Genomic DNA, 16,194 nt, shown 5'->3' on the forward strand with positions numbered 1-16,194 from the left:
GAGTTATTAAAATGTACTTTTTTTAATAGAACAGCCCATAAGGCCAGCGTACATAAGCCGCTCGGCTTTCTTATGGTCCCGGCACCTACGGCGCCTAGAGCGTCGCGTTACAACAACCACATGAAAACTTTAAGAACAAACTTGGCATCACTTACACTTTTTTCATGTGGTTGTTGTTCTCAACGCGCGACGCGACGCACAACGGACCGTATGTGCCGGGGCCATTACTTAATTCATTTCTGGTAAAGCAATAAAGAAATATCAGAACCACATTTCAATTAGGTCGAACTTGGTCTTTGGTCTTTTACCAGAAATGAATTAAGCAAGAAAGCCGAGCGGCTTATGTACGCAGGCCTTTAACGATGCAAGATTACAAGCACCGAATTAAAAAAAAATCCATTAAATAATAACAAAAATCTCTTGTGTCAGACACTAAAAATAACACATGAAAATATTTTAGCTTTTAGGATAGAGCGGCGGTGAAGGATCTCCCTTCTTACCCATAAGCTCAAAACATTTTCTTGCAAATGTTCATAGTCTGGTACAAGACAATTATACTATGTTTGAGGAAAAATTAATAAAGTCCAAAATAATTTTTTCCAAAACATATGATCTCCGGCGCCAGAAATGTCACGCTTCGATGTGTGATACCAAAAAGAGCGGCATTGCGAAGAACTAAAGGGCTGTTTACACCATCTATCAATGTCATATGAGCTGCCATTTCTTTCACCCATTCGACATTCTCTATGTTTGTCAAAATTGACGTCATCCATACAACTTTCAATTTGTGCGTTCATACCTGCAAGTGTTATTTTCGTATGACATAACCTAAAAATATAAAAACAGCTGTTTTTGTCATTATTTACATTTATTGTTGAGTTGGAATTTTGCGCAAATTTTAATTTTGGTTGAAGGAAACTGAATTGGTAGAATTGGTGTTTGGAGTTATAGAGGCATTCATGTTTTTGCCACCAATCATTTCAAAGACTGCTTCTTTCGACCAATCGATCTGAAAATAACATTATAAACGCCATTTATTTACTTTACTGAATATTTAAATATACATACCTTTCCATTTTCTTTTTTAAAAGATTTTGTTTTTCATTTTTTGTTTGAGAATGACAGAAAACAGCTGATAAATTTATGTTACATACGAGAATGCCGTATCAAATAGAGCGCTCCCTAAAGAGCAGTACACATTGTCAGTTTTGAATGTCGATATTTCGCAGTTATCGATAACTGTCCAACCGTCCAGCAACCACAAAATATTTTGTGGTTGCATGATGAATGACAAAAATGAACGGCCACACTAGCACGCACCAACAAAGCTGTCATTCAAAACTGGCAATGTGTACCCAGCTTAAATGAAAAATTTACATATGAGTTGCCAAATCATTTTGATAGATGAAAATTTTCATAGTGGTTACACTATGTGTAAACAACCCTTAAGGGGTAGTTTACACTATATGTAAATGTCATATGACACGAAATAAAAACATTCCATATCTACCCACGCAGACAATGTGGAGACGTAATTTTATTACATTTTTGCTGGTTTGGACGCACAAAGTAAATGGCGTAAGGAAAATTCCCAATATTGCACATATTAGCGACTATATAATGATGGAAAATTTCATGCCATATGACATTTACATATAGTGTAAACTACCCCTAAGAACTAATGTTGATAAAAGAATAAAAAAGAAAAGGGCAACCCAGTTCGAAATTTGCTCGGCCTTCTTTATTCTTTTATTTTTATTATGTCAGAAATGAAGTATGAAAGCAAGGCAACCAGGCGAGGCAGCTTATGTACCCAGGCCTTAAAGGTGTGAACAGAATGAAATACGCCGCTTTTTTCACGCCCAGTTTCATGTAAAAGATTAAAGGCCAAGTACTAGCTAATTCAAATGCTGCATAATTCATTAGATTAAGTTGTACTTGGACTGTACTTGGCCTTTAATCTTTTACATGAAACTGAGCGTGAAAAAGCGGCGTATTTCAATGTGTTTCTACCTTACGTTGGATTATTACGGCTTTTGATTTTTATACATAAAGATATGGCGTTTCTCTCAATAGCTCTGTTCCTTTACGTTCAATAATCTTCAAGTTTTACAACTCTCTACTCGAAAAGCGTTCCTTTACTTCTGACACCATAAAATTCATATGGGAGCAGTTTACAACTTTTACTACTTTTGCCGGTCTTGCCATTTTCAAAAGTGAAGGAACAGACCAAATATGGGAAAGGGAAGAACCCAGCCCCTTTGAAATTCAAGAAAATATGCATCATATTTCACCGGGGGCCATCCCTGTACATTCCTTGGAAATTGAGGGCCCGTAGTGGAATTCTGTAACTCACTTTTTCGATTTAAGGCCTACGTACATAAGCTGCCTCGCCTGGTTGCCTTGCTTGTTTCTGATAAAAGAATAAAAAAGAAAAGGGCAACCCAGTTCGAAATTTGCTCGGCCTTCTTTATTCTTTTATTTTTATTATGTCAAAAATGAAGCAGGAAAGCAAGGCAACCAGGCAAAGCAGCTTATGTACCCAGTAGTGGGATTCTGTAACTCATTTTTGCTGTTATCGATAATTGTCGGTAAAATTAAAATCCTTATAATTTCGATAATTAACGAAATTTTTCGGTAAGTTAACGATGAATAAAAAGTAGTCGCAAGGCTCTACCGACACAAACAGTGACGCCAACTTCTCTTTATGTTTTTAGTCATAATTTTGCGATTTAATTTTATCGATTTTTGTCGATAACAGCAAAAATGAGTTACAGAATCCCACTACAGACCTTTACCGACAAATATCGGTAAAATTAAAATGCTTGTAATTTCGGTAATTAACGAAATTTTTCGGTAAGTTAACAACTAAAATAAATGGTCTGTTCTAGTACTGCAAGAATCTGCTAATTTTGACTATTTTTTGATAACATAAAGGAAAAATTGTTATCGTAGTAGAAAGTAGTAGTAGTAGTATCTGTTGCTAAATCCCACCAATAGCAACAGTGCTGTGAACTTTTATTGATACTTTTCATTCATAATGTTCCGTTTTAATGCTACCGACATTTGTTGGTTACTCAAAAATGAATTACAGAATTCCACTACAGGGGCTCAATTCTGTTTCTGTAAAAATGTGAAATGAAAAAATGTAAATAAATGTCAAATGAAAAAAAAACTAAAAAGAAAATATTTTCATCTCAAATTTTCATTGAACGAGTATCCAGCCCCTGAATTCAGTTTTGAGTCTACTATTTTTGAATTTTTGTAAAAATTTTCCTTTATAAATTTGACATTTGAACTCCTTTGGAACGCCTGTGCTTGGGGTTGCACTTCATTCAAATCTTTCGTTAAATAAAGCTTTATTTTTTGCGGCATATTGTGTGCGATGAGCTTTAGCATTATGTCCTTTACAAAATCTCAAACTTTACAGTAGTTATGTTTAACGAATCATGGAGAAAGGACACGGAAATCATACGGTCACGGGGTGTTTTGAATAACGCAGATATATTTTAGATATCCTATTGAAAAAATATATTAACAAAGAACCAGGAAAAATGAAGTTTCAAAAAGATAATCAAAATAAAATATAAAATAAAGAAGTGTTGTTAAAAATAATTTAATAAAGGATAACAAAAGGATGCAGAATAGAGAAAAAAGCCGTTTTTAATACATTTTTCTGTAAATATTTCCTGGAAAAAGTTGTGAAAAGGTGTCAACAATTTTTCCAACACAAAAACAAAAGCAGAGGATGAGCACGAGGAGTTACAAAGGAATTTTTCGCCAAAACGTTTGTTTCGTTAAGTTTGTTTGTGTTGTTGTTACATCTCTCTGTTCTGCTACCGCCGCTTGGTAAAATAGGGTGGGAAAATGTGCCACTGACCGTACCCACCACAGTAATTGTGGCTTGTCTGTGTTTCAGTGTTGACGCTTTACGGGTTGTGTCTCTGTTCTTCCTAAATAATCACAAAGAAAAAAATTCCACTTCAGATATTCCTGCTGATATCAACAACGTCAAGTGTCCTGTGGTTTTTACTTGTTATGTGTTGTGTTAGTCCTGAGTTTAGTATATCCTTATGTTGAACAATAACAAGAACCAACAGCAATCATTACCCCTAAATAGCTGTTAATGATTTTGGCCAAATATCAAAAAACTCGTCCCAACCAAACAAGTCAAAAATGTGAAGAAAAAGTGAAAGCAAACGGAAACGGAAATAAAACATAAATTATGAGAAAAGCTTTAATCAAGGTTCATAAAATGTATCTAATAATCCTAATATAAACATGTAAATGTGACAAAGGACTTGTACTTTCGTGTGTGAGTTTTGTTTCCTTAAGTTCCTTATCAAATCAATTTTGAACTCGCATTTATAATCAACTCAATTTTATAAACTAAGAAGAATCTTTGGAAAAAAATCCAGCAACATGAATTCCGTGGACTCAGTATTTGTCTACGAGCATCCCGAACATCCAGATATCCATAAAATGGATTGGCAATTTTTCATAAAAGTAAGTAGAGAAATAATTAAGCAATAACAAAAACAAACATCATCTTCATTGCCTTTAGCATCTTCATTATTATACAATGTAACTGCTAGTGACAGTCTCTTTATTCGCTTGGGAGTTAAGTGGAATGATATCAAACAACTAAAAAGAGAGAGCGAGAGAGTCCGACAAATAAACGAAATTTATCATCTGAAAAAGAAAACAGGGTCAAGGATAATTTCATATATCCCCCATTGTAAACAAGATTTATATACAACAAAGTGGCAACACAGTTAGCTGGACACATGCAATAATAACAGTAACTACATGTGTCATCGTTAACTTCAAGGATGCATGAATACAGAGTTGATTTTTTTTAATTGACACCTAATTAGGAAATGATCTTGGTCTGACAAAAACATTATTCTCATGTCATGCTAATGACAGGAGGTTAAGTAATCATTTCAGTTGTGAAAAGTCAAATAAGAAGATTAAATTTGTGAGATATGAAAGAAAGCTCATAAGTCTATTTCTAAAAAATACAATTAAAGACAACGGAAGGATAATGAATATCGTTAGTCTTATGCCACACGCTGAAACTTGCACTAAAAAACTTTTCAATTTTATAGGGGTTATTAGATCGAGTTACCCACTACAGCAATTTATGGTCTGTTCCAGTACTGCAAGAATCTACTATTTTTTAATATTTTTTTCGATAATATAAAGGAAAAATTGTTATCGTAAGTTCTGAAACAGAGCATTAATAAAATTACTCTAGTATGGAACTCCATATAAGAGCGAATAATTTCATGAAATTTATTTCGTCGTGTGGCAGGGGGCATAGCGGACAGAACTATTTTACAACTGCGCCAGTTGGTAGGTCTGTGTGCATACTTTCCCAGCAAGAATTGTCCAGCAAGAACTTTCTCGGAGAGTAGTTTTTATTCTCTTTTACAAAAAAAATTTAAAAAGTACACAGGCACCCTCCCTTCAAAAACTAGAGTTGTTCCGGAACGAACTAGTTCCAAGGAACTATTCCGGACAAGAAACTATTGGAACTATATCCGGCTCTTGCATTTATATAGTTCATATAGTTCCAACCGTGCATATAATTCCTTTCATTTGTATAGTTTATTTTCTTTATTTTAATTCCACACTTCGATTTTTCACGTTCGGTTCCTTCATCATTCAGATGCGGTCACCTTCTTAAATAAACGTAAATCGGAACTATTTGGAACAAAGGAAACAAAAGAACAATGAAAGAGAAAGATTCATTGAACTATATTGCTCTCGGAACAATTTGGAACTATGGAACTATATTAAGGAACTAGTTCCTTTTGGGAAAAGGAACTAGAAAGATCGATCCGCTCCAGGAACTAGATTGCCAATTTTATCAAAAACCGGCTAGCAATCAGCTGATTTGTCATACTGAACAATTAGTCCGCCATTAAAGGAACCAAACAAGCAAAACTATTGCATTTTATTAAAAATAAAAAAGAAAATGATCCGAAAAAAATAAACTTTCCATTTTGTAACTTGATTCTCCAATAAAACAAAACAACTTATGGGTACTTTACACGATATGTTTTTTACATATGAGTTGTCACTTTGCATATACTTTTTGTATGGGAGAAGTGACAACTCATATGCAAAAAACATATCGTGTAAAGTACCCATTACTTGCTTATTCCCACAATAAAATTGTTTTCAGTTTGCACAAACACAAATCACCGAATAATTAAATACATCTGATTTATTGTTTGTAGGAAGAAGAAGAGTTGCAAGTGCTTGCTAGAAGAAATTTGTTCAGCAAGAATTTGCAAACTCTCAGTAAAAGAACTGTTAAAATGTCTCTCTCGAATCGATCTCCTTTGTTGGACTTTTGTGCTAACAGACGACTTTCAGCAACAATTGGAACCATGGCACAATTACCAAGGTAGTGGAATCGTAAAATTTTGAATATGTTATGTCAAAACTTTATGTTGTTGGGGTAATTACAACAAATTTATTTTTTTTTATAAAGGGATTTGACACTTCATATTTGAACAGCTGCACTGTAGGTCAAACGGGCCATTTTATTGGCCAAAAGTTTTAAAGTTAAAACAAGTATTTGGTTTAAGTTAATATAGCGTTTTTAGATTCAGGGAGAAAAATGGAACAACGTGGGCCAAAAAATTAACCCTTTATGGACCAAATACACAACTGGTACCTTAACCCTTTGGGGACAAAAACTGGAAGGTCTGTTATTTGTCCACAGAATTGAAGGCGTCGACGTCCGATAAGTTCAGAAGCTTTTTTGTTGTGTTTCGTTTTAGTTTTAATGTGAATATGCCTTAAAATTATTACCTTGAAAATCCCACAATATGATGTGACATATTTTAACTATAACTGTATATATTTATAAAAGATTTGTAAATAATTTGACTTTAGAATACAGCAGAATGCTGTAGACTCCAATTTGGCTAACATTATTTGGTAAGAGGTTTAAACCTGACTTCAAAAAAATCAATATTATGAAAAAATTTGTAACGTAAAAAAAGTTGCATAATTCTTGTCGAGCAAATTTACGCAAAATCACATAAAATTTTCTGTATTCGGCACGAGTTAATGAACCAATTTCAATTTTCACTTTCATTGCCGAACGTTGCCGAGACTTTAAAAGCGTACATAACCTCAAAATGTTTTACTTTCTTCGAAAATTCAAAGTTAACACCCATTTAATAACTATTTATACACATAAATTATGATAGGAGGGCATTTTTGATAAATAGATATCGAATATTTTCTAATCAAATCGTTACTTATGCTAATATTGCGATTTTGTTTCACCCTGAACGTATACAAGTAAAGATATTTCGTTAACAAGTTTTTAAAGATATTTGGATAATACATATTTGGCAGCCTGCCATGTAACGGTATAATTTCTCATACAAAAACAAAATTTATTTTTATTATATTTGAAGTGTTTCTTACAAGAAAGTAACACAAAATAAGTGAAAATACAAAGTGCGAAATCTGACTTTTGACCAGTAAAATGGGCTGTTTGACCTATAGTGAGCTGGTGTGATATCACTATTGTGCCATGATTGGTACAAATTGTTAAACATTTTAGGGTAACCAGACAAACTTAATGTGAATCAACGAATGCAGACTAAATAAAGCTGGGTACACATTGTCAGTTTTGAATGACAGCTTTGTTGTTGCTTGCTAGTGTGGCCGTTCATTTTTGTCATTCATCATGCAACCACAAAATATTTTGTGGTTGCTGGACGGTTGGACAGTTATCGATAATTGCAAAAAATCGTAATTCAAAACTGACAATGGGTACTGTACTTACAAGTTTAGATCAGTCAGGGTACTGAAATTCTTCGCCTTTCTTGCGTTATTCAAATCCTAGGTACATAAGCCACTGGCTTTCTTGCTCTGCTTGATTTCTGATAAAAGAATAAAGAAGGCCGAGCCAATTTCGATCCGCAACCCAACAACAACACCAAAAACAGCATCTAACACCACAAGCTGTTGTTTAGCGCCCCGAAAATGCACCATTCGTGCATTACGATTGCAACGGTCTCCGTAACAAAGTCACCGAAATCGTAGACTTTATGAGTCAGAGGAATATAATGGTCGCCTTGCGTTATATATCCGACATTAGTTCGCTTTGGGAGACCTGGCGGACTTCACTGCATATTGTTACGAATGTAACTGATAGGTTTAAGTTAATTTAGTTTAATTTCCGTTAATTTAAAATTTTAAATTGTAACGTAACGTTTTATTACGCAGTTATTTTATTTAAGCAACAACAACTACCATGTAGAACTCTCTTCATCATTCTAGTCGTTACATTACCTTTTGTTAATGTTCTTTTGTTTGTTTTGCCATAATCATGTAATTATCGTTTAGTTTGTTACTTCTTTTCTTGCATTTATTTGTTGTTGTAATTACGTCATTGATCATCCCCCATGTATGTGAGTCTGGTTGTTCGCTTAGTGCGAATGTGCGTCTGTGTGTTCGTTGTACATATTCGAGGAGTTGCCAGACATTTTCTAGAGGACTCTCGAACAGGGAGACTTTGGGATATAAATACAGGGGAACTGGCAATGACGAGTTAGTTGTGAATTTTATACCGAAGTGTAAACATCGACTAGTAAAGAAGTAAAGTAAAGCTGTGTACTTAGCTATAACAGTCAGTTCCGAATAAGTGTAATAAAGTAAATAAAGCATTGTAGAAACGTAATCTAAAACGAACCCTGTTTTATTTGGTACAAATCGTATCGGGGAATAAAACAACGTCTACACGGAGATTAGTTAAACCTAATTCCGTAACAATATTTTTAGATTTGCCACTCAGGCATTGGCAATGTCCCGATGGGTACAGCGTAGGCCGAGCAAATTGATAGCTCCACATTTTGTACCGGGAATGAAGACGCTCCTACGATAAGAGGAGGGTGCCACAATGGTGATGTGTGTGGCTAACCCTGCGTTTACAAATGCCAGTATTGGCAAGACAATAGCAAAAATACAAACCTTTTTCACAAATACATTTATAAATTTTTAAATATGTATAAACCCACCATACCATTGCTATCGAAAACGATATCGTTTTCGAATGTTTCTCGAGAGTTTTGCGGATATTTTGTTCGAGAACGACACACGAGAATGAATTAAAAACGATTCACTCGTCGCTCAGTTTGTGGCAGGAAATCCTTCGATTTCGAATATCGTTAATAATATTATTAGCGAATGATTGACGATAGTTTTACGATAGTGGCGAAAAACATTTTTTGTGGAGTTTCTTGATGTTTCTGTTATGTACCTTTTCCGTTTTTATTTCTTTATGTTTGCGACTCGATATGTAACTGTTGATAAACATTGTTGTCTTGTGTTTGGCAACCTACCCATATGTTGTCTTTATCAACACTTATTGTCTATATTATACGTAGCATTTATATCGAAATTATTTGAAAAAAGCAAATGGGAATTTTTTACAAACAATATAATTTTTTTTTTTGAAACAAAAAAATTTTCAATATAAAAAATGTTTCTCGAAACAATTTTTCTTGTGAAGAAAAAACATTCGCCAAATGTTCGAAAACGATATCGTTTTTAAACTTTTGACGAACAAAACAACAACGTGCTTGTGTACACCCGAAAAACATTTGCCAATTCTTCGAATGTGATATCGTTTTCGAAAGTTGTGCCGAACATTCGAATAATATCCGCAATTGGTATGAGGGGAAGAAAAGTGAAAATGGTTTGTAACTTTGCTATTGTCTTGCCAATATTAGGTGTGTTCGTTTACTCAATAATTTGTACAAATTTGTACAAGTCCAGTATCTTCTTGTAAACTAATAAGGTCTTTTGCATTGTACTGGAGAGTAAACGAACAACGTCCAGTAACAATTTTTACGAATTTTGAGTAAACGAACACACATACTGTCTGTGTGTAAACGCCTAGTAACATCACCATTGTGGCACCCGATCTGACAATTGACATGTCCTGGCAACTCGTTATTTCCCTTGACTCAGACCATCTTCCGATCATCATCATCCGTAAACAGACCATACCTGCTGTCCCAATCCCGAAATCAGACCAAATTTAACAAGTGTTCTCATTCTCTCTTTATGGCTATATTACACTATATGCTTTTTTACATGTATATTGTCACTTTGGGTCAGGGTCGCCATCTGTATACTGCGGGCACCCACAGAGTTGTTTTGCTTTTGCCATTCTCCCTCATTCACATTGTACGTGAGAAAAACACGACTGATAAACATCATGTGGTTGTTGTTTTTCACCTATACATAAACACTTGCTGAAGTTTGATGGTATTCTGTTGGGCGACGCTGCTTTGGGTATACTAATATACAGACCATCTCATGTCATACATGTGAAAAAACATATGGTGTGATATAGCCACTAGGCACCATCTGTAGAATTCAGAACTAATGCTTTGTTTACATTGACGCACAACGGACCGTATGTGCCGGGGCCAAAATAAAACACGAACGAAAACGTTTGCGTTTCTAGAAAAACAACTAATATTTTGGGCATATGCTTCAATTTATGAACAGATATTTAATGGAATTGACAAGTTATATGACGCATTTTATTTAAACCTGTTCGACGCAAATGCAACTTAGATATTTTAGAATAGACCCTAGAACATGGCGGAATAAGAATGTGTTGAGGCCAAAACTCAATTAAGCCGAAAAAACTACCAACGTTTCAGTAAAGTCGGGCATCATTTCTTATAAAATAATAAAGAAAAAATTGATCTATGTTGCCCTTGCTCAAGATCTATTTATTAGCTCATTTATAGCACGGTTACACTAGAGTTTTTTGGCGGGTTAACCCACTTCGAGAGGATTTATTTGACGTTTGCGCTATGGAATTGACATTTTAAATCCAAACTCACTGGCTTAATCCGGTTAAGTGTGACCGGGGTATTAGACTAGCCATAAATCCTCGACTGGATTTAAGAAATCCAGTACAAATCTCATTGCATTTAGATATACATTTTGGAGGATTTAAATGGCAGTCAGCTGATATTTGTTCATAGCACAATTACCAAGGTAGATGCATCAGCCCATCTGAACGAATATGAAACGTCAAACGATTTTTTTTTAAATTGAATTCGTATCAAAAAACATACGTCAAATTACAAATTTATTGTTTAATACTGAAAATGTTAGCACATTATGCTACTAATGCTAACTCAAGAGCATATAAAGAATTATTTTATCGCAGTTTGCCCATCTAAAATAAATAAACGAGTTATTTTATCGTTTAGACATCATAAATATTAGTCAAATTAAACCTGTAGTGCGATTCTCTAACTCATTTTTTCAGTTACCGACAAATATCGTTAAAATTAAAATGCTTTTAATTTCGGTAATTAACGATGTTTTTCGGTAAATTAGCGACGAATAAAAAGTAGCCGTAAAGTTTTACCGATATCAAGAGTGATGTCAACTTTTTTGGACTTTTCATTCATAATTTTGCGATTTAATTTTACCGATATTTGTCGGTAACTCAAAAAATGAGTTAGGCAACCGCACTACTGATAATGGGCTAAATCCGGCCAATGGTGTCATATCTAAATGGCATATATCTGTAGTGCGATTCTCTAACTCATTTTTGAAGATACCGACAAAAAGCGGTAAAATTAAAATGCTTATAATTTCGTTAATTAACGATTAAGATATGACCTCATTAGCCGGATAATCTACTAATCCCATACAAAAATAAATCCTCGTATGGAGTGGATTTGTTTTAAATCCGGCATACATCCTCGTATACAACTCTGTTTTTTGCTAGAAAATACAAAAAGTTGCAAGCTGGTACAACAAACAAGGAAGATGCATCGGTGAATTGCTATAACAAAATTTAAAGCTGAGTACAGCTTTGTTGGTGCTTGCTAGTGTGGCCGTTCATTTTTGTCATTCATCATGCAACCGCAAAATGTTTTGTGGTTGCTGGACTGTTGGACAGTTATTGATAACTGCGAAATATCGACATTCAAAACTGACAATGTGTACTGCTCTTAAAATGTCCTCTTTATGAGGATTTATTTGAAATGTAAGCAATGGAATTGAGACGAATTCAATTTACAACAACTTCTTTTGACGTTTCAAATTCGATGAGATGGGGTGATGCATCTACCTTGGTAATTGCGCTATGAAGAAAAATCAGCTGGCTAGTCTAAATGAGCTATTATTCGGTAAGTTAGCGACCAATAAAAAGTAGTCGTAAAGTTCTGCCGATAGCAACAGTGTTGTCAACTTTTATTAGAACTTTTCATTCTTAAGGCCTGCGTACATAAGCTGCTCTGCCTGATTGCCTTGCTTTCCTGCTTCATTTTTGACATAATAAAAATAAAAGAATAAAGAAGGCCGAGGAAATTTCGAACTGGCTTGCCCTTTTCTTTTTTATTCTTTTATCAGAAGTAAGCAAGGTAAGCAGGCAAGGCAGCTTATGTACGCAGGCCTTTAATTTTATGTTTTAATGTTACCGATTTTTGTCGGTAAATCAAAAAATGAGTTATGCTTGGTTTACATTTACGAAATCCACTCGATTTCAACTGTCAATTCCATTGGTTAAATGTCAAATGAAATCCAATTGATTTCAGATGAGATTTCGTTTGACTTTTGAGCAATGGAATTGACAGTTGAAATTGAGTGGATTTCGTAAATGTAAACCTAGCATTAAGCCCTAAAAACATCCAACGTTTGAGTAAATTTTTGTGTCATTTCTGGTAGAAGAATAAAGAAAAATTGAAACTTGGCAGCACATTGCCCGTTATTCATCTACCAGAAATGGCACAAAACTTTACTCAAACGTTAAATGTATTTATGGCTTTAAAGGCCGCTGCACATACGGCGCGTGGAGCGTTGCGTTACAACAACCACATGAAAACTTCAAGAACAAACTTGACAATTCCATAGAGCATACGTCAAATAAATTCTACTAGGCGATTTAATTTGATTTAACTTTTGAATTTCAAAACTTAAGTCAAATTAAATCGCCTAGTAGAATTTATTTGACGTATGCTCTATGGAATTGTAATTTGAAATCCAGAGAGTTTGTTAAATCCTCTTATATATAAACATACTATTACTTTCATCACTATCAGGACATATAGAATTTTATTTAATAAGTCAAATATTAAATAGGCAACAATGCAAATTGGTCACAATCGCACACACATATTCACCTATGAAGTAGGTATGGGCTTATTAAACTTTTTGAATTACCATAGGGTAGTGTGTGTAGGTCTCTCTCCCGCTGTGCTTCTACCACATTTTTCAGAACATTGTTCCATATATTTTTTTTCCAAACAAAGAGCATCGTTCACTTTCATCAACGCCATCATCAGAGTGACACCCATAAACCCCACAGGATGTTTTATTGTGTATTGTTGTTAAACTCCCTTGCCCCATACATATAGCAGGTTTAGCTTCATATTAATATAGAGGAGTAGTTTTTATGCCTATATTTGTATATTCATACATATGTATGTAATTAAATGTATATGTTTGTTTGTAAAGTCTACAATTTGTAATTATCAGTCACTTACATTACAACAAGCAAGAAAAAAACTGTCCTTATTCTACTTTCTCTTCTCTATTTCATTCTGTTCTAATTTTTACGAATTCTATTCAACTGCAGATGCAGCAGCCTCAGCAACCTGAAATGAAAACTGTTTCCCAGTTGAAAATGAACGAACAGTGTCGTTGCTAGGTTGCTGCTACGACGGCTCATAACAAATGAGCAACGCGGCAAGTGTTGCTGGTTCAAGCCAAACAAATGCATTAGTCCATATCCGTAAAACACTATACAAATCAAGAAAAAATCTTTTTTTTTTGTAAAATAAAAATGGAAATGAAACATAAGAATTACAAATAACAACACTAGCAAAAAACAGTGCATGTCTGCTTAGGTTTTCTTCCTTTTTTCGTTTGCGGTTTTCCGTTTTTGTTCCTTGCAAGTCTCGTTCTTTTTGTTTGCGAAATTTGATCCACAAAACCTCAGCCGTAATGACACTGAGCAACAACAACAACTTTGTCAGCATATACATATGAATGGTGTTGACGTTGCACTTTCGTGCGGAACTTGAAATTGCCAAAGGAGAAGAAGGTCCTTTTTTAATGCTGCAATTCGAATAAATGAATAAATTGAGTACGACATTTCAGTGCATTTCCACATTTTCCATCTTGTTGGAGAATGGCAACCGAAGACTTAATGTATGTATGCCCCTCTCCCATAGAACTTATGCCAAGGACATGGGTTATTCTTGCATTCCAAAAGTTGTTGTTGTTCCCTCAAGTTTGCTCAAGTTCTTTTTGTGTTCTAAATTAAATTTGGTTGTCTTCTTTTTCCCCAACTGCCTTCTTTTGGAACATTAACCCCAGAAATGAACAATAACTTTGGCTGGAGTCACAGAGAAGCCACAGTGGATAAATTTGACAAAAAATCGAATACGGTGTGGTCAAATGAAGTTGCGAGATATTTCGGAGACATTAGCTTCGTTCCTGTACATTTTAATGGTAAAACTCGTAAAAGATAAAAAAGTCGTAAAAATTGTAAAAACTTTTTACTTTTGGAACACAGCTATTATGAACAAATACGTTTCGTTGTAAGTAGCGTCACGCGTCTAAAACAACAACCACATGAAAAAAGTGTAAAGCTGAAAACACATCCAACGTTTTTAGCTTTAAGCTGAAAACACATCCAACGTTTGAGTTAAGTTTTGTGTCATTTCTGGTAGAAGAATAAAAGACAAAGTGCTGCCAAGTTTCAATTTTTCTTCATAATGCCCTATACACATCCAACGTTTGAGCAAAGTTTTGTGTCATTTCTGGTAGATGAATAAAAGACAAAGTGCTGCCAAGTTTAACTTTTTCTTTATTCTAGTACCATAAATGACACAAAATTTTACTCAAACGTTGGATGTGTTTAGGGCTTTATTCTATCAGAAATGGCACAAAACATCACTCAAACCATGGCACAATTATGCAGGACATCTCTCAAGCGAATTCAAACAAAAACACAGATTTGAAATGCCAATTCATAAAAAAGAGGCGAATAATTTGTTTTCGCCGTCACCATGGCCCAATTACAGGTCATCCAGTAAAAACAAGATGATTTCGATTTGAGCTGTCAAAATGTCAACCTGTACAGAAACAGGTAGATGTACCTCGAAAAAAGAAAACAAATAAACTTAATTTTGTATACGTAAAATGTCAACATTTAATTTACAATGACTTATTTTAGCAGTGAAAGTTCGATCAGCAGGTATTTCCTGTTTCGTCAAACAAAAACAAAAAAAAAAAAAAAAAAACTACGGTAACAAGTTTTTCTCGCAAAATGTTTGGTATGTATCTACTTGAATTGATAGAAAAGAAATTCGCTTCAAATTTTGTTTCGCTTCTGTTTATGAATTTTGACATTTCAAATCTTAGTTCCCTTTCGAATTCGCTTGCTGGAGGAGCTGTAATTGGGCCATGGGCCCAATAATACAGGTCCTCCACCCAGCAAATTCGAAGGGAATATGTGTTTGTTGTCGCTACCATTGACCACGACATTCAACTCTCTTCTCCCCTGCGATGTCCATGTGGTGAACAGAGTGACCGCAGATTCGCGTGGAAAATGTTGGTAAGATCGGTCAAACAGGAATTCAGTTCAGACATCAGAATCGTACAATCATTCGCATACGTTACGATCTCGATGCCGTGTGAAGGGGACGGAATACAGGAGTGGTAGAAGTTAAACATATCCGAAAATATCACCCTACCTTTGGAACTCCCTGTTTCACTCTAATGGTCTTGGAGTTCTTGTTCCTGAATCCCACGCACAACTGGCGTCCACACATGTAATTGATAATCCAACGTTTCAGACTTGGCCGGAGGGTTGTCTTCTCAATGTCCTCAAACAGCGGGAAGTGCATGACAGTATCAAATGCCTTATCCTGGTTGAGTCCTCGAAAAATATGGTGGAAATGGAGTGCCGTGCTGCTTACGGTATCCGGTATCCATGGTGATGATCGGCAACTGCATACGTATTTCTGACGCTGGGGAGGACTAAAGGCCTGCGTACATAAGCTGCCTTGCCTGCTTACCTTGCTTACTTCTGATAAAAGAATAAAAAAGAAAAGGGCGACCCAGTTCGAAACTTGCTCGGCCTTCTTTATTCTTTTATTTTTATTCAGGGCA

The 16,194-nt window shown here is 35.0% G+C and overlaps 1 protein-coding gene across 1 annotated transcript in view; it reads left to right on the forward strand.

Moving 5' to 3' along the window:
• Positions 1–3,428: 3,428 nt before the first annotated feature.
• Positions 3,429–16,194, forward strand: part of LOC141396903 (transmembrane protein 198) — a 35,022-nt gene continuing 22,256 nt past the window's right edge. The window contains exon 1 of the mRNA XM_073972626.1: positions 3,429–4,506. Coding sequence (XP_073828727.1) covers positions 4,423–4,506 — 84 coding nt within the window. The 5' untranslated portion in view covers positions 3,429–4,422. The remainder of the gene's footprint in view (positions 4,507–16,194) is intronic.

Source organism: Musca autumnalis, unplaced genomic scaffold, assembly GCF_047663935.1.
Source record: "Musca autumnalis isolate F117 unplaced genomic scaffold, ASM4766393v1 scaffold_3, whole genome shotgun sequence".
Lineage (NCBI taxonomy): Eukaryota > Metazoa > Arthropoda > Insecta > Diptera > Muscidae > Musca > Musca autumnalis.